This window comes from Canis lupus, chromosome 15 (assembly GCF_011100685.1).
Source record: "Canis lupus familiaris isolate Mischka breed German Shepherd chromosome 15, alternate assembly UU_Cfam_GSD_1.0, whole genome shotgun sequence".
NCBI classification, from domain to species: domain Eukaryota; kingdom Metazoa; phylum Chordata; class Mammalia; order Carnivora; family Canidae; genus Canis; species Canis lupus.
This window is the reverse complement of record NC_049236.1, coordinates 9,041,346-9,059,598: the sequence shown is the minus strand read 5'-3', so window position 1 is coordinate 9,059,598 and position 18,253 is coordinate 9,041,346. Positions and strand designations below refer to the sequence as shown.

Below are 18,253 nucleotides of genomic sequence, written 5' to 3'. Positions count from 1 at the left end.
TTATATTCATTCACCTGGGTCCTTTCGGGTGAATGTGCCTTGTGGATTTCCCTCCCTGACATCCAGCCCCGGAGGCCTCAGTGTTGCTGCCCACGTGCCACGCTCTCGGTGCCGCCCCTTCCTGGGAGCCTGAGGCCTTCGGGGTTGCGCAGCCCCAGCAGCACGGTGGGGATGAATGTGTCCCGATGGGCAGCAGACAACGGGGGAGGAGAGGGAAAGAGGGCACGCGGTGGTAGCCTCCCTGCAGCGCGGCCGCGTGGCCTTCCCTGGGCAGTGACGTCCCCCTCTCTCGTGTGCTAGGTTGGCTATCAGGCCGGGAGTAACGGGCAGCCCCTGCCCTCGCAGTACACAAGCGACCTGGACAGCGCCCTGGTGCCGGTGATCCACGGAGGGGCCTGCCAGCTGAGCGAGGGCCCCGTCGTCATGGAGCTCATCTTTTACATTCTGGAAAACATCGCGTAGATGGAGAGGACCTCACTGGTTTTCTGTTCAGACCTGTTGCAACAGCAGTCATACCCAAATCATTTGCACTTTAGAACTGGAAGATTAAGCTTTTGTTAACACTATTAAATGGGGGGTGGGTGGGAGCGGGGCTTGGGGGGCAGGGGTGGGAGAGGGTGGCCGGGGGTCAGGTGTTCCGTAATTCTGAGTCTTCTATGCATTGTCCACCGAGAAGATCCAGGCAGCTTCTGTTACCGCACAAGTTACGCTATCCTTGCCGCTAATCCCCTTCCGTTACCGTTTAGACAAAAATCCTGCTCCCCTCTCAAGATTTCCATATGCTGTTGTGCTCAGAAATGCTCAGATGGGTACAACCATCGCCAAGGACGGGGTTGGGAGGGCAGAGGGGAAATAAAGAAGCATTGGTCTTGCACTCTTTGTACAGAATTGATATAAAACAGGATACTCCCGCACTGATTTTGTCCCTTATATCACAGTGACTCCAAGTGGAATTCCCCCTCGGTGTTTTTGAGCAGCTCACTCGCCGCAGTGAACCAGAGCCCCAGGGGCCATCTCCTGTGGCCAAGGTCCGAGGTAGGGCAGCTCAGTGTGCAGTCCCTCGAAGCAGAGCCACGTTCAGGATCGCTCAGGCTCTGGGCCTTTCTGGGAAAGAATACACACAAGACGCCTCTAGGTCTGTGCTGGACGCATTTCAAGAAACACTGTATTGAGAAGTAACGTGAACCTCCGGGAGAGCTGTAAATACAAAACCTACATGCGCTTTACCTAGACTCACCGCTTGTTCACATACTAACATTTTGCTTCATTTGCTTTAGCTTTTTCTCTCTCCATAAAAAAAATTAAGGCATTTGAGAGTAAGTTGCATACATCTTTGTCCTTTATCCCTAAATAATGTTTAAATCTTAAAAATAAGGACATTCTCCTTCATAACTGCAACTTCAGTTTAACATTAATAGGATCCTTGAATCTGGCATCTGTCCAGTCATGTCCTTCAGAGCATTTTTTCCTCCAAAGCTTCCAGCCTAGGATCAGACTGAGCAAGTAGCTGTCCTGACTCACCTTTATGTCCTCCGTATTTTTGGTGAGTATAGGTTTCTTCACCCCATTTTTGAGTCGACAATGCCTCATTTTGTGTTTGATGCTAAGTCTATGCATTCTTGGCACTTTAGCAGTTAGGCTTGGTCATCTGTAAGCGGAAGCCCTTCCTTCTTTCCTATCCATGCACTTAATTACTTTTCATTGTTAACATCACATTGGAGTAGTTGTAATTCTCTATTTCGGGGCTCAGGTGCTCTCAGCTCTGGCCAGAGCGCCCCTTCAAGCCCACGCCCACATCCTTGTGATGCGCTCCTCCCATTTTCCTCTCTGTCCGAAGGCCACCATCCCAGTTCATGGAGTATCTACCCTGCCTGCGCTTTGGAATGCGCCCCAGTGTCTTTTCTTGGGAGCGGTAGGAGAAGCCAAGATCTAGGTGACCCTTGATACACGTGATATGTGATCATGTTCTCTTTGCTAAAAACTTCTTTAGTCACGGATCAAATGGATTTCACAACTCGGTTTGAAAAATCCTGGTCTAGGGCAGCTCCCTTGCCGCTGCCATCTACTTGCAGCCCGGCCAAGCAGGAGTCCGCCCTTTGCGTGAGCAGCACCGCTCCAAGAATCCCCCAGAAGTTAACGCGGGCCCCTGGGGGTGAGCGCTGCCCCCCAGCGGCTAAAGTTGGCTTAGCGCCTGGCGTCTCGGGCCGCGGGCCCTAGCCTTGCGCGCTCGTCCGGGGGGCGGGGCCGCCGCATTCTGCGCCCGTGGGCTTTGCGGCCGCAGCCGCGGGAGATCTGTGGACGGGACCTTCCCGTGGACCCCAAGGTGCCCCCACAGCGCGCCGACTTGTCAGGACTGAGCTCTGGAACCACCCCCCACCGCAGCTGCCAGACGGGAGACACTTGGACGTGTGTCGCAGGCGCGCCACCCAGGCCGCCTCAGCCCCGGAACTTGAGAGCCGCCCAGGAGCTGGCGGGTTTCCCGCAGTCGATCTTTCCTCGGCTCGGTACATCTCGCAAACGCGGCTTCTGCGGGACCAGTGCAAGCCTGGGAGTCCTGCTGAGGACGCGCTCTCGCCCTGCATAGTCGGGCCCTTTCCTCAACTGTATGAAACACCTTTTGTTTAGTAAAGTCATTTTGTGGAGCTGAGCATAAAGTAACCAGGGCTGGTTTACTTTTTTCCCTTGTTTTATGTTTCTATATGTTGTAGAAGAACGATACAAAGTGGAAGGCTGAAACCTCACATTTCTAAATAAGTGAAAATTTTTTAGAATATTGTACAGAGATCCTTATAAAGAAGAAAATAATTGCCATCTTGGTAACGAATTTTAATTACTGAATTCTTACTAAACGTTAGGCAATGTAGTTTCTCTACGTATTTTTATCAACACTCTGAGTACCTTCTGGTCTCCAGGGTCACAGGAATGTGGAACTTTGCTTTGTGGAAGTTCTCATCTAGTGTCTTCCCCTACCCGCTGTGGTCCCTGAACGCTGGCTGGCCCCAAATTTCCAAATGAATTTGCTTCTAGCATAACTAGTCCCTGGGGAATAATTTATGCATCTTCATGTGTTTCAGTCATCAGGGCATCTGCTGAACACTTTCTATTATGTTTGTGGTGTGGTTTCTATTTTAGGGAGTGAATATATGGCTAGAAAGGCTAAGGAGTAGAGCAGGCATGATCATGCCCATTTTAGAGCTTGGGAAGCTGAGGCCCTGGGAGGGAAAAATCTGTGATGGAGCTGGAGCAGGTGCAAGTTCCCTGGCTCTGTCTCAGCCCTACAGTTTCATCCTAAAAGGAGCTTTCTTAAGGAACAAAATCTTTTAGGAGCCATCCACGAATACTTAAGGAAACCTGCTCGGAATTTGGAAGTAACAATGAAGGTTTCACAGTGGTGCCATAAGAAAGGAAAATAATGTTAAGGTTCTAAAATCTTTTGCCCTTTAATATAAATTTTAAAATTTTTATTTTATTCAGTTCACTAATTCTAAAGGAAGCACATCTAGCACTAGACTGAAGAAAGAATTTACGACGTAAAGTTATTTGGGTTGTGACTGGTTCCCAGCTGCCCAGGAGTCCCAGAACTCTTGATGTCTGGTTGTTGAAAGAGGACAGATCTTAGGACCAGGAGGCTGGGCAGGCGCCGCCCACTAGTGACCCCTGCACGCCGTGGCTGCTACAAGGGCCTTTTAACAATCTCAGTTTCCAAGTCCAGTGGGTGGCTTCGTCTCACCTTCCTCAGCCTGCGGGTTGTTTTCCAAAAGCAAAGGGGAATGACACGTACCAGAGCAGAACAGGTCGTGAAAGGACGTCTCTGAGGCACAAAACTGTCAAATCAGAACAGGGCATTCATTCCTAGCGGAGCCCGAATGTAAAACCTCCTAGGGCTGTTTGGAACCTCTGAGGATAATCGCAGCTGGAGGAACGCCGGGACGGGTGCACACCCTCAGGAACCCTCCCGAGTCACCTCCCCCTTTGCTCTAGGCCACCTTCTAAAAGCTAACAACTTCCTTCTCATTCTAGATTATTGCTTGACACACAGATATGACTGCAATCAAGTGTTCTAGCTCTCACATCTGTGGAAATTTTGGTAATTCACCGGTAGGTAAGGAAGACTGGCTAGAAAACTTTAGGAAAAAAGCCGTTTGTCATTTCTATTCTGTTCATCACGAACCGCTCTGCTCTTAAGGGCAGGAAGCATGGTCCAGCCCTATCCTGGAAAAAGACACGAAGAAGTTCTATCCCTGAGCTGTGCTTATGCAGTCCCATGGTGGCTGGGAAGCTGAATGCATCTGCTTCACTCATAGCCTTTAAAAAATCTTGAGGAATGCTCTGTTGAACCTAATGCTTCAAAAAGGGGGGAAAAAAGATGTTAACGCTTATTTCTAAGAAATGTAGCATATTGCAGTTTTGGCTATTAAATCTAAATCTATTCTAACTCCCTCCGTTGTCTCCATCCATTCAGAAAAACAGAGCCAAAGGAGAATTTCCTGGGCAGGAACCAAGGGACTTGTCTAGGGGAACAGCAGACCTAAGGCTTCCCCTTGCCCTCCCTCAAAAGCGGAAGCCATGGTGGCAATTTCTGTCAGTAACAAATGTTACTGCCACTCTGGCTTTTAAAAGTGACAGGGAACAGGGCTTTTACTCAGGACTTTGATAATTACTCTGCATATAGAGTGTTGTAAAACCCCTATAATAAATTTGACCTAGTTTCTTAAATAAAAGCGGCTACATAAAATTACATATATATATATATATATATTATTTTTTTTCTATTTGTTTTTCTTCTTCCAGTTAACAGTCATTTAGTCATAGATGCACAGACCAAACCCGAGACCCAGCCTCGCCCCTACTTCCCAGCACTCCTTCCTGGGTATAACTTCCTCCTCCAGGAGAGCTTCGGGAAGCAGGGAGGCTGGCGCAGCAGCAGTCAGGAGCCAAGGCACAGGCACAGCTAGGGTAAACTGAGTTGTGTGGGACGGGCTGCACTGACCAAGTGGAGTCACGGAACCCAGCCCCGCCCCAGGCAGGGGGTTTCCCGGTCACCCTCAAGTTCTCCCATCCCTCAGAGCTTTGAAAGGCACATCCAGAAATGTTGCATCCAGGGTGAGGATAAGCTACACACAGTTGCTACGCAAGGGTTAAGGGGCTGGAAGACCCCCGGCACAGAGCAACGAGGCTAGGAGGCCATCCATGCCCTGGCCTGGCGGCAGGGGGCCGTGGGGGAGAGCTCCGGGATCCAGCCTGCTCCGGTGGAGGACCAGGGCTGTGGTCAGTAACACACATACTCCCCAGATCTTTGGTGCTCGCGTAGCAGCATCTTCCTTACATACAAAGGTTTCTGTAGCCAACAAAGCTGGGAAGAGTACACTCCTGCACGCAGCTGCGGCCCGTTTCCTCTCCCAGTGCGGGCCGTCTCCTGCACGAGGGCACAGAGCACGTGTCGTGAGTCTAAACTGTATTGCACATGCCAACAGTTTAGAAAAGATTTCCCGCAGTCAGACTCGAGACCTCCAGTTCTAGAATCCAAGGAACTTGGCCCCAGCCCTACCCAACAGTTTTGCCCCTTGGTTGTCTTTACAGAGGAGAGAGTCCTAGGTTTTTTCCCCAACAGGAGAGGAACCCAGACCACTCTGGAGGGCAGAGGTCAGGGACCCAGGCAGCTGCCCACCTTACAGGCCCCTGGGCTCCAGGACCAGCCAGTTCTCCAGGACCGTCTGTACATCCTGTCCGCTCAGAGGCTCCCGCAGCCGCACCTTCACCTCCAGCTTGCCCCCGGTGGGCTTCCTTCCATCCAGCACCTGTGAAGGCCACGGAGATGGTAACTGAGAGGCCCCGGGCTGGGAGCAGAGTGCTCATCGGCTCACGGGTCAGAAAAGGAGCTCATGTCCTGCAGCGTCCGCACGGGCAGGACAATCCTGCGGTCCTGCCTTCTGGCGGTTTTAGGTTGTCTTAAGTAACACATAAATCCAAGTAAGTATCCGTGCTCCAAGGTGGAGAGGAGACCCCAGGGCTCCGCCCAGTCTTCCCATGGCCGCTCCCTGAACAGATGCTCACGCTTCAAGCCATAGCCCGAAAGCCACTAAGCACTAAGCTGCCCTCCTTCACAGGTGGCCCCGAGAGAAGTGGACGGTAAGGCTGCACAGCCAGCGTGGCAGGGCGAGGACCGGAACACAGGCCAAGAGCATCGATCCAGCCGCTGCCCTGCTCCCCTCCTCCGAGGCAGGAGAGGCCCCAGCCTACACAGGCAGCAGCAAGGACGTGGGCCAAGGCCCGCCAGTGGCACCATCTCGGTGCCTACCCGGCACCCTTCTCACTGGACCTTCGTGTCCTCACCTGTCACACACAAGTTCTCCAAGTCCCTGCCCCTGAAATTGAGGGAGTTCACAGAAGTTCAAGAAGCTCTCTGGAGCCAATTCCTAAACGCAGACCAGCTACACTCCAGGGGGCCCCCAATCTGGAACTACCTGCTCAGCTTTACGTCCAGAGCTTGTTCCGCTCCACCGTGCTACTAGACAGCTGTGCCGACCACAACCCAGCCCCCCTCAAAACGTAGGACGGCAGTCGTCAGACCCTCGAGGGGCCCTCTAGTCCACCATCCCCGGGGACGTAGCGGGGCATGTTGTGCAGAGCATCACAGCTTCCTGCCCAGTGATGCTAGCACGCTGTCTCGGACCCTGTCAGTCTCATATGTGGAATGGGAAAGCACCTGGTCTACGGCGCATTTACGATGCCTCAAAATGAACGGGCGCAAAGAAACCTATAGTAGGGACTGATGTCCGTGAATGTTGTTCTTACTTGCAGGTCCTTGGGTTTGCTCATCCTACCTCCACAATCTCTCTGATCTCACATTCGTTCTCTAGCCGCTCCAGCTTCAGGTGAGCTGTGCCAACCAGCTTGTCGCTTCTGAAGAAGGACCTGGGGAACCAAGAATCAGCCGACTGTTGGACCGGGAAGGCCGGTGGGAGCCCCGGGCTCATGCAGAAAAACAGTAGGGGCAGCAACAGAAGCTGCTCCGCCCCCCCCTCCCCCACCCCCCATCCTGGCAGTGGCCTGATCAGGGCCTCACCCTTTGTGGAAGATTTCAAACTTGATTCCTTTGCTTTGGATCACCCTCCTGAAGCCCCGGTGGTTTCGGTTGATGTTTAGTTTGAAGAGCTGATCAAATTCTGCAAGAATGGGAAAAGACAAGAAGTGGCATGGGCTCACGGCTGGATTTCCCTCTCTGCCTACAATTCGGAGTGACACCTACCAGACAGTGGTGGAGCTTCTAGGCCCTGGCTTGGAAGTCCACACAATTTTTGTGCTCTTACTAGATACAGATTATACCAAAACGGAAAGGATTTGGATTCAAGTCCCATCTCCATTGCCTCCTTGCTATGGAGCCCTAGGCAAGTCCCTCTACCTCTCTGAGCCTCAGTTTCCCCAAATGTATTACCTCTTGATTAAACCAACTTAAGATAATAAACTGAAAACACTCTGAAAACGAAAGTGCTGCACACACACAGGAGAGAGCGGGTCGGAGGAAAGAGCGGTCCTCACCTGGAGAGTTTGTGTTCTTCACTACAGCTGTTTTGCTTTTTTGAGCCTGCTCCTAAAGCAGGAAGATGGAAGAAGTCAGGACAGCTTGAAAAAGAGGTGTATAGGGTGAAACCTCTAGGCTGAGTGTTGAGGGAAGTGCCTGCCCCCCAGCCCCGTCTTCAAACCCCTCCCAGTAGCCAGACGTCCCAGGGAATGCAGAGAAACTGGGCACAGGGTCCTGGAGTGGAAGGTGGGGCTCAGGGGATCCTCCCTCTACCTGAACCTCACCGAGTTAGGGTAGTGGAACTCAAACCGCACAAAAGCATCCAAGTCATCAGGAGTCACCCCTATGATGGAGAAAGGGGAATCGGGATCAGCAGGAGTAGCCGGGGCTGAGGGGTCTGGGCAAGCGCCCAGTGCAGAGGTGGCCCTGGGGCTACCTGAAGGAGCTGGGAGATTCATTCCCCGGACGATGATCAGATGCATTTCCGTGCTGTTGAGTTCTGAGAAGATCCTACAGCCAAGAAGCAAGGACAAAGAGCTGTGACAAAGAGCAGTAGGGAAGGTCCCCTTGTCTGGTGCCTGCCTGGCTGCCTTGCTGGAAGGTGGTCAGGAGAGCAGGCCCAGGGAAGCAAACCTGGCCTGGGCAAGCAGTGGCAGGGCTGGTACGCACACCTCAGACCTCCGTGACCTCCAGTCCCGAGTTCCCGCCGCCATCGCCGCAGCTCTGAGCTTCTCATGGGCAGGCAGCCACGGCCCACTCCTTCCCAGCACCAGTGCCTATGGCACGGCCAGCCCCAGACGCCTCACTAAAAAGGCCTATGTCTCCAGTCTCTTGTCCCATCCCTGCATGGAACCCGTTTCCCTTAAGCCTTGGCACCTCACAATCTGGAATGTCTTCAACTCAAAATGATGGCTGGGAGGGTCAAGGCCCTGGGCCTGGGCCAGCTGCAGGATCTCCAGCTGCTTCTTGCGGTCCTGAGCAAGATTCTCAAACCTGACAGGGACAGGTGGGCACGTCAGCACGGCAGGGCTCATCTCCCCCACCCAATAAGCCGCAGCCCCGGGCCCACTGCTCACCTGGTGGTCTCGGCCACGTTGCCCTGGTGCATGAACTGCTTGGAGAACAGCACACATTTCTGCAGATAAGCGCCCAGAGTGACACCAGAGCCCGTAGCAGGACTGCTTAGTTTAGCATTCGAGGCCTGAGCCCCGCCGTTCCTCTGTATGTAGCCTCACCCCCCTTCCCCTAACACATACCCCAAGGCCACTGTTCCCAAGTCCCATCACACTTTTCTAACTTTTTGCTGTTTTATTTCCTGAGGATAGCCATTCCCCCAAATTCACTTAGCAAGCTCCTGTTCAAAACCTAATAGAAACAGCATTTCAGAGGCTGACTTACAACGGACACACACCCAGACACACAGATACACCCGCCTCCCTTAGTACTCCTTTCTCGCTCCCGTCTTCAAAGTACGTTCCCCTTGGTCACACAACCAGTAAGTAAAAGAGCCAGAATTTGAATCCAGGCCCATCTGACCTGAGCCCCACACCTTTCCCTGAAGGGGGCCGCGGGCACTGAAAGGGGAAGAGAAACGACGACTGACCTCATGTTGCTCCAGAAGCATTTTTTGTAGCTGGGCATACACCTCCTCAGTCTTCTGGGAGAGCCGCAGGTCCTCGTGGTGAATGAGGATGAAGTCGCCCTCCTCATCCGTCAAGGGTGAAGGCACCTGGCCAGGTCACAAGGCCCCTCAGGGGCCCCAAGAGTCAGATTATTCCTCTATTGAGCATAACAAACACCAAATCCACACTACTGTTTCTCCAGTTCCCACTAACCTCCAATGATGGGAACTCACTACCTCCCACTCTACCCCAGGCCGCCGCCACGCTCTGCTTCCCCCTTGCCTTGCCCTGCCTTGTCACCTCTGACCCCAGCTAGCCCCTCTGGCCTCCTGGCCTCCTCTGGGACCACGGGGCAGAGCAACATAAGCAACAGCTCTTTCCCAGGTGTCCCCGCATCCTATCTGCACCTTGCCCCCACCAAGCAGCTGCTTCGTTCCTGGCCCCGCCCATCAAGCCAGCCAGCGCCTCCCCTGCCTGAGAAGTCCTGCTGCTCACCGAGGCGAGACTCACCTTGGAGAGGTCCACAGGTCGGCCAGCTCGTACCTGGGTGATCTGAGCCTCCAGGCGTTTGGCCACCCGTAGGTGGGCCTTGGCTTGCTCCAGGTCCTGGCCACGCTTCGCCTGCAGGGCTGCCCGCTGGTACTGCAGTCTCCGCGCCTCCAGCAATGCCAGCTGCTCCCGCACTGAAGGACAAGGGACGATGGCTAGGGCCATGCCTGTCCCTCCCTGGAGCCTTCGTTCATCCATCCTTCTCCCCAACTCACCAGAGGGACTCAGCGACTCCTTAGAACTCGAGGCCTTGGGATCAGGCAAGGCCCGAAATGAAGGGACTGCAGGCTTCGCTGGCTTCTTGGCCACTGGGGCCTGGGCTGGGGGCTCATCCTGCAGGTGCCCGGGAACGTGTCATGGGGGTCTGTTTCCCACCCAGGCTGCGGCGGCTCCCGGACCTGCGCTTCCTTCCTAATGCTGCACTAGCTTGCCGTGTAACCGGACGTGAGTGGCTCTCCCGTCACGGGCCCTAGAGAACCTCAGCGCTGGAAGCTGCCTCAAAACCTTCCCAGTAGGAAAGCAGGGTAACAGGGACTGAAGCTGGGCCCTGGAGTCAGAAAGACGCTGGCCCAACTCTAGCTCTGCTAACTCCTGGCTGGGTGCACTTGGCCAAGTTTTTTCTCCGTGAAACCGAAGAAAGCATACCTACCTCACTGAGCTTGTTAGTACAGACGACGACAGGGAGTGAGTGGGCTTAGCCCTCGTCCGCTACTCCCCCCAGCCAACCCCTGGAGCCTCGGGCCTGAGCCAAACCTCATCCTCCTCCTCCTCCTCCTCCTCTGCTGGGGCTGGATCCTCCAAGGAAGCCAGCTTCTGGGCAGCAGCTAAAGTAGCTGCCACCGCATCTTCCTCGGTGCCCACAGCGGGCGCCAGGCCAGGAATGGGGGGGAATCCTGTGGAAGACAGATGGCTGGGAGAGGGGCAGGGGAGCCTCGGAGAAGCACGAGGCGGCTGTGGGCCATGGCTAGAGGCAGACACGTGAGCAAGCACTGCCCCTCCCCACCTATCTTGCTCCCAGACCTCCGTATAAGGCCCCCTCGCCGAGCCTGCTCACCTGGCGGAACAGGTAACTCAGCAAAGTCCACTCTCCGTCCTGCCCGGTGTGCCCGGATGGCATCCTGATATTGCTACAAGGGAAGGGGGGACTTGCGGGGACCATGGCATGTAGACGCCACGCAGGGAGAGGGAGACCCAGAAGGCAAGCGAGCCCCTGAGGCAGCAGGAACTCCCAAGACAGAGACAGACAGACAAAGACCCGAAGAGCAAGGCCCACCGCAGCCACAGAGAGGTCGTGAAGCTGTGGGCCCACCTTGGCTATGCGCTCATGCATCCGCGCCTTGCGCTCATCCCCACTGCCCCGGGCCTGGATGCCTGCCTCCCGATACTTGTTTAGTCTCTGCTGCAGGGCATCCAGTACCGTCGGTGGCTCAGCAGCAACCACTTGAAAGAAGAAAAGAGATGGCATCAGTCTGCTGCCTCTCCCCAGGGCCCCAGCCCACAGTTCCACCATCCCGTCCTACCTGGAGCTGCTGCAGTATCAGAGCCTGTCACTGGCTGCACTCGCTCCAGGGCTAGGGGTACAACTGGGGGTGCTGTGACAGCCTTGGAAGCCTGTGGAAGGGCCTTCAGATCTGGGGACCCAGAGGAGAGGTGGAAGTGGAGGTGCCTGGTGAGTCCTGGCCCCGAAACTCCCCGATGTCAGCCTGAGCCGGCCCCAACCCACTGTCCCCATACTGACCCTTAGGTGCCGGGGGCATGGCACTCAGGTCCACAGGCTGCCCCTTCCCCAGGGCCTCCAGGACTGCACCAAATCTCTACAGTAGGAAAAGCAGGTGTGGGCATCAGCCAGGGAACCCTTGTGCTAAAAAACTTCCCCCTCAGACCCATCTTCCTCAGGCCCAGTCTACGTGTATGACCATGCAGGTCACTGCCCCCATCTGTGAAACAAGGGGTTGGACACAGGGCCTCCGAGTCAGATGCCATACCTTCCCAATCCTCATGAGTTCTCGGGCACGGTTTAGGTCTCCAGCCCGCTTGGCATTCAGGGCAGCCAACTTGTACTCTCTCTGTCGAGCTGACAGCAGGGCCCGTGGGTCTGGGTCTGAATCAGGCGGGGCAGAAATGCCAAGACTGCCCGAGAGGCTTGTCTCCGGCTGAGAGGGCTTGTCTATTAAGAAATAAAAAGCCCGCAGAAGTGGCACAAGGGTCAACGAAGAAGGCGCACCCTTTGGGTCCCAGTGCCTACAGGTCCAGTTGGCCCAAAGACCTTTCAGGGAAGGTACAACTGATGACAACGGGCAGGGTGGGATGGGGAGGCAGGCTCTGAGCTTAGAGACTAGGATAGGACTTGGAATGCCTCCAGGTACCTGGCTCCTTGGTGAAGGGAGCTGGGGCATCTGCCTCTGCCTCAGGGTTCCTGTCAGCGGCTTCCTGGGGGGCCGGCTGTCTCTTGCCTACGGCCACTGGAGGTGGAATCTCATCCTCACTGATCTTCTTGCCTTTCCTCACAGCAGCCAGCTGAGCCTCCAGAGTCTGAAAGAGAGAACCAGAAGCCCAGCGAGTCATCTCAGCCTGAACCCTGCCTGAAGATGGGCCAGGAATCTTTCACCTCCACAAGGGTGGTGGGGAAGCCTTACCCACTGCCCTCAGCCCCACTCCTCCCAGCGCTGTTCCTTGGCCAGGCCCAACCCACCTTCAGGCCACGCTCACAGCGCCTGGCTTTGGCTGCTTCACCTGCCTCCTTGGCACTGGCTGCAGCCTCCCGGTAGTTGTGGATCCGATCCTCCAGCAGAGCCTGCAGCCCCCGAGGCCCTCCAGCCTGTAGATACTTCAGTTCAGGGCATGGCCACTCCAGGGCCAGTTAGGCCCTTGCTGCTCCCTCCCTGCAAGGAAGCTGCCCCAGAAAATGGAGCTCTTGGATTCAAGGAGAAGGAAGAGCCTAAAAGCCTCAAGGTGGGAGGCAAAGACTCACTGGAGAGGCCAGACGCCATGTCAGAGGGAAACACAGAGGCCTAAACAATCTGTGGAGGCCAGGAAATGGCTGCAGGGGGTGGTCTGGGAGAACAGAGAGGCCTTTGAGGCTGGCCAGCCGCAAGCAGCTTCTCAGGCTGTCTGCTTGGGGCAGCTGTGGAGGAGCGCGGAAGGGCTACTGCAGCCTTCCTAAGCAAGCCATGCTACACGCATGTTCTCCACAGACACTTTCAGGGCATCAGAGGTGCACAGGATCCCTCCAGAACCTACCTGAGCTGCTGGGACTGAAGCTGTCAGTAGAGCTGTCTGCCCTGGGGCTTCGGTGTCTTCCTGTCCCTTCTCCTCTTCAGAGCCTCCTGGGCTAGCTGTCTCATCACCATCCTGGGGCCCAGCCTCATCCACACCCAGGACCTCCTGCAGCTCAGTCTGAAAAGAGACAAGTCTCAGGAGCTTGGGAACCTCGGCATCATACCCATGACAGGGTACGAAAATAAAGCCCCCCACCCCCAGCAGCATCGTCAGCATCAATCACTGTGCCTCAAAGTCCTCTTTACCAAAACACTCCTTTAATCTGACCTTAAAAGCCTTAAAAACAGTGAAGACTCCAAATCTGAAAATTCCCAAATGCACAGCTCAGACCACACGTCAAAAGAGACCTCACATCGTGGTTAGGAAAATGGGCCCTTCTTGGGCAAGGCACTCACTCAACCTCAGAGCACACACAAGACAAAGCCCAGGCCTCTTCCTCAGGCTTGATCACAGAGCCCCCCCCTCCCCCCACACCAGCGTGGCAGACGCACCAGCAAGTCTGCATCCTCCTCCAGCCCTTCCTCCTCCAGCCCTTCCTCCTCCTCCACATCCCGCATGCAGTCTGCAGCCAACTTCTCGATGTGAGCCATAGGCAGGGGGGCTGAGGGAAGAAGGTCACAGACAGTGAGGGCAATCAAAGGTCCGTGAGGAGGGTCTTTGGTCCCCTGTGCCAGCAAGACACATCCAGGGAGAAATCCTCTTTCTCTTCCACAGCCAAAGTCCCACCTGGAAAACCCTTGCTCTTCATGACCCAGCTCAAAAGACCCTCAGCTGGGAAAGCTTCCTGGGAATGCTCCCTTCTTGGCATTTTTGTCATAGGTATTCACAGACATGCCTATCTATTCCCCAAAGCCTCGTTTCCCATACGTATAGACTTTTAACGTCCAGGGAAGCTTTACGATACTTTTACAAGGTAGGTGTCACTCCCATTTTACACACGTGAGCTGATAATACCAAGGTTAAGTTTCCTCACATTGCAATCTTAGTAACCAAGATGCAAACCCAGGCTCATCTACCTGCAAAGCCGGTTTGGACCGAGAGAAGTAAGGGCCATGGGTCTCCCAGACCAGTGACTCCCTTCCCAGGTCCCCCCACTGTCCTCATCTCAGGGGCACACGGGATGAGGGATGGTTCTCTCTAAAAGAAAGATTTAGACCCTCAGACGCTCCCAGGCTTCAGGTCTCTGCCCTCTTCCAGGCTGGGGAGGGAGACTGCACTTACTCAATAGCGTCTGTGTACTTACGTGCTCAATGCAACCTGTGCTAAGCCTGAGCCCCTCCGCTCTACTGGGCCCTAGCTAGGGCTAAGATAGAGAAGTCAGTCAGTCTGAGACTCATTAGGACCATTGTCCATAATGGGGAGAGGGGCCGTCAGAGAAGGAATGAGCTTCCCATCACACAGGTGTATGAGCAGGACGAGACAGCCTCCTGGTGGGAGTACTGCAGAAGACAGGGTATCAAGGATCTGGTGATCCAACTGGCTCCTCCCAGCTGTGAGGAGACAACCGTCTCTACCACCCACCTGAACCCATCTGATCCCAGCAACAAGCCCGCCCAATGCCACAAACTCACCTTGCCCCTTGGGGGCTGGCTTCCTGCCTGTGGCCCCTGCTTCCCCGGTGAGGGCCAGCAGTTCAGCCTCCAGGTCTCCATCATCTTCAGTCTCCTCCATTCCCAGCATCATGTCCTCAGGGCTAAACTCCACAAAGAGCCCCAGCTGAGAGCAGAGAAGGGTTCTTAGGAACCACACAATGAGGACCAGTCCTAGAGCCAGTCTCAGGCAGTCCAAGGCTCCTTCATTATGTGTGAGGCACAATGTGCAGACAGGGAAACTGAGGCCTGCAAGATTAGCCTTTGGGGCAATTATCTCCCTAGTGAGTATAAAGAACCCAGTAAGACTACATTGCCATTATTATTACAGTGTAACAGCACTAGCTGTCAGGCACTGCACTTAACATTCTACATGATTTTTAATTCTCAAATCCTGAGACTTAGACCCTGTTTTTTTAAAATTGTGGTAAAACACATGTAACAGGGTGCCTGGCTGGCTCAGTTGAAAGAGCTTGGGACTCTTGATCTTGGCCCCATCCTGAGTGTAGAGATTACTTAAAAATAAATAAACTTTAGGGATGCCTGGGTGGCTCAGCAGTTGACCATCTGCCTTCAGCTCAGTGCCTGATCCCAGAATCCCGGGATCGAGTCCTGCATCAGACTCCCTGCATGGAGCCTGCTTCTCCCTCTGCCTGTGTCTCTGCCTTTCTCTCTCTCTGTGTGTCTCTCATGAATACATAAATAAATACTTTAAAAATAAATAAATAAACTTTAAAACAAAACATAACAAGGGGTGCCTGGGTGGCTCAGTCAGTTAAGCATCTGCCTTTGGCTCAGGTCATGATCTCGGGGCCCTAGGATCGAGCCCTGCAACCCTGAGCAGGGAGCCTGCTTCTCTCTATCCCTCTGTAGCCCCCACCCCACTTGTGCTCTCTCTCTCTCTCTCAAATGAATAAATAAAATCTTTGAAAAAACAAATGAAACAGAAAAATTATCTTAATCATTTTTTTAAAGTAAGCTCTACGTCCAATATGGGGCTTGAACTCAGGGCCCTGAGATCAAGAGTTGCATGCTGTACCAACTGAGCCAGCCAGGTGCCCCTCACCATAACCATTTTTAGGCGTCCAGTTCGGTGGCATTAAGTACATTCACACTGCTGTGCTACCACCACCACCACCAGAACCCTTCTCATCTTACTCAACAATTCCCCTTTCCCTCCCCTACCCCGTCAACCACCATCCTACTCTCTGTCTCCATGAATCTGACGGCCCTAGGAAAAGGTAGCCCTATTTCCATCACTATGCTCAGGTGAAACTGAAACCGCCTTAAGTGGCAGAGCTAGCATGTAAAGTAAAGGGCTTGTGACTTCAGTCTATGCTCTCCACTCCACACCCTCCCTTACCCACTTCTTTTAAGACCATAAAAATGGACTAAGAAGTTTCAGGACTTGGGCCCAGAAGAAATAAAGGGAGCAGATTAGAGGATACACTTTTCAGTCTCCCACCTGGGCCAGAGCCCTGTGTCTCTAAGCCGCAAAGCTCTTCCAATGGCCACAGTCCTCAAGCCCTGGCATCCTTGGCTGGCAAGCAAAATCGTGGCCCTAAATGAGAAACCTATGACAGTGATGACACCCCATCAGAACACCCCAAATTTGGTGGCTCCTGAGCCCGCTCACTCATGGAGTGACCGTGGCAGGAGGACGCCTGGGTCGAAACGCAGCCGGGTTTAGGCTCCTCTCCCAGCGCGGCTGGTCGGCGCTAGTCAGAGGGGCCTGACCGCGCCGCCGCCTCCAGGGAGCGCCGCCCGTCTCACAGGACCAGCGAGGGAGTCAAGCAGGTGACCCGGTTTGCCCGAGCCGCGTGGAGACCCCAGGCGGCCGGGGCGGAGGGGGGCAGCGTCCATACCTGCTTCGCAGCGGCCACGCCCCGGCCACTGGCCTGAGGGCCTTTCCGGGGTCTCGGCCCTGGCATCTCGGCAGCGCGGACGCGGGTCTGACGGGGAAGGAAAGCGCGTCAGGCGGGAGGAGCCTCCGGGCCCGCCCCCAGCAGCGCCGCCGCCGTGGGTGTGGCTGCCAAGCTCCCAGCCCCGCACCGGCACGGCCCCGCGGCGGCACGGCGGTGGGAGGCCGCGGCCCGCCTGCTCGGCTTGGGGGCCACCAGGAGGACGGCGGGGCGCGGTCGGCCACTCAGGGAGCCGCTGCGCGCAAGGCTGGAGCCTTCAGAACGGCTCCCGCTACGTTACGGCTCGAAATCCAGTGCCTCAACCAGTGGCCGCCACTGGCAGCACGAACCTGGACACTCGTCCCCACACCAAGTCCCGTCGGGCCGCTCAGCTCCGCAGCGACCCGCATTCCCGCTCGGGCTCCCGACCGCAACAGGACACGACGTGACGGAACCCGCGCCCCCGCGGCCCCGGCCTGCCACCCCCCAGCGGCCCCCGCGGCCCGGCCTGTCACCCCCCAGCGGCCCCCGCGGCCCGGCCTGTCGGCCCCCGCGGCCCGGCCTGTCACCCCCCAGCGGCCCCCGCCTGCCACCCCCCAGCGGCCCCCGCGGCCCGGCCTGTCACCCCCCAGCGGCCCCCGCCTGCCACCCCCCAGCGGCCCCCGCGGCCCGGCCTGTCACCCCCCCAGCGGCCCCCGCCTGTCACCCCCCAGCGGCCCCCGCGACCCGACCTGTCACCCCCCAGCGGCCCCCGCCTGCCACCCCCCAGCGGCCCCAGCGGCCCCCGCGGCCCGGCCTGTCACCCCCCAGCGGCCCCCGCCTGCCACCCCCCAGCGGCCCCCGCGGCCCGGCCTGTCACCCCCCAGTGGCCCCCGCCTGCCACCCCCCAGCGGCCCCCGCGGCCCGGCCTGTCACCCCCCAGCGGCCCCCGCCTGCCACCCCCCAGCGGCCCCCGCGGCCCGGCCTGTCACCCCCCAGCGGCCCCCGCCTGCCACCCCCCAGCGGCCCCCGCGGCCCGGCCTGCCACCCCCCAGCGGCCCCCCGCGGCCCCGGCCCGCACCCCCAAAAGCTTCTGGAGAAAGTGATGCTTGTGCTGAGTCATGAAAAAGTTGGGGGGAAGGCGGGGAATGGACTCCCAGAGGGAACCCCCTCAAGGGTTCCGGGGGAGGAACCCGCGCGAGGGAGCTGCGGCCGGGGGCGCAGGGAGACGCGGCACGGCGCGGGCGGGCGGGGCCCTCGGGGCTCCGGGAAGCACCCGGGGGCGGGGGACGTGACGGCGCCGGGCGGGCGATCCGGGATCCTCCGTGCGGCCGCGGAGGGAGCACGGAGGCCGGCAGGCTGCCCAGGACCGAGCACCTCGCCACGGCCCGGCGAAGTGGCGTCGCGATGGAGACGAGGGGCGAAACCCACGGGGCTCCGAGGCTCACCGGCCGCGGGCGCGCGGGGTGACGGCAGCCCTCGGGGCGCTGAGGCGAGCGGGCTCGGGGCAGAGACGGACGTCAGGTCCCCAGGCCGAGGCGCGAGGGCCGCGGAGCGCGCACCGGAGGCGAAGCCGAGGGACCCGCCCCCGCGCCCGCGTCTGCCCCCCAGCACCCCTCGCCGGGGCGGGCCCGCTGCGTACCTCGCCGCGGATCCGACGCTAGCCCGGTCCTAATCCCGCCCGGCACCGCCCAGGGCTCCCGCGGCCGGGGGAGGCGGCGGCGGCCGCGACAGGAAGCGACCCTGCGGGAGGCGGCTCCCGCCCGGACACGTGACGCCACGCCCCGTGAGGCGCGCACCACGCAGGCGCAA

At 57.0% G+C, this 18,253-nt stretch overlaps 2 protein-coding genes across 8 annotated transcripts in view; one reads left to right on the top strand and one right to left on the bottom strand.

Annotated features, from left to right (window-relative positions):
* ZFYVE9 (zinc finger FYVE-type containing 9) overlaps positions 1–2,672 on the top strand; it is a 184,183-nt gene extending 181,511 nt beyond the window's left edge. For both annotated transcript variants that reach the window (XM_038558014.1, XM_038558013.1), the window contains one exon: positions 301–2,672. In XM_038558014.1, coding sequence (XP_038413942.1) covers positions 301–462 — 162 coding nt within the window. In that variant the 3' untranslated portion in view covers positions 463–2,672. The remainder of the gene's footprint in view (positions 1–300) is intronic.
* A 743-nt stretch (positions 2,673–3,415) lies between these two features.
* Positions 3,416–18,233, bottom strand: CC2D1B (coiled-coil and C2 domain containing 1B). 6 transcript variants are annotated; one of them, XM_038558020.1, is made up of 26 exons: positions 18,084–18,126; positions 16,427–16,513; positions 16,027–16,135; positions 14,544–14,688; positions 13,464–13,573; positions 12,934–13,089; positions 12,386–12,511; positions 12,060–12,225; positions 11,679–11,860; positions 11,432–11,507; positions 11,214–11,324; positions 11,003–11,133; positions 10,748–10,820; positions 10,447–10,586; positions 9,909–10,026; positions 9,655–9,827; positions 9,126–9,251; positions 8,599–8,657; positions 8,399–8,515; positions 7,959–8,032; positions 7,807–7,865; positions 7,540–7,591; positions 7,067–7,166; positions 6,825–6,915; positions 5,669–5,798; positions 3,416–5,416 (listed from the first exon to the last, which is right to left on the bottom strand). In XM_038558020.1, exons 4-25 carry the CDS (start codon positions 14,653–14,655, stop codon positions 5,670–5,672), a joined length of 2,481 nt encoding a protein of 826 aa, XP_038413948.1. In that variant the 5' UTR covers positions 14,656–14,688; positions 16,027–16,135; positions 16,427–16,513; positions 18,084–18,126; the 3' UTR covers positions 3,416–5,416; position 5,669. The 6 variants fall into 6 exon arrangements, with proteins under 6 accessions (XP_038413948.1, XP_038413947.1, XP_038413951.1 ...); XM_038558019.1 differs by lacking the exon at positions 16,027–16,135 and having other exon boundaries at positions 18,084–18,233; XM_038558023.1 differs by lacking the exon at positions 13,464–13,573 and having other exon boundaries at positions 18,084–18,127.
* Between the last annotated feature and the right edge of the window lie 20 nt (positions 18,234–18,253).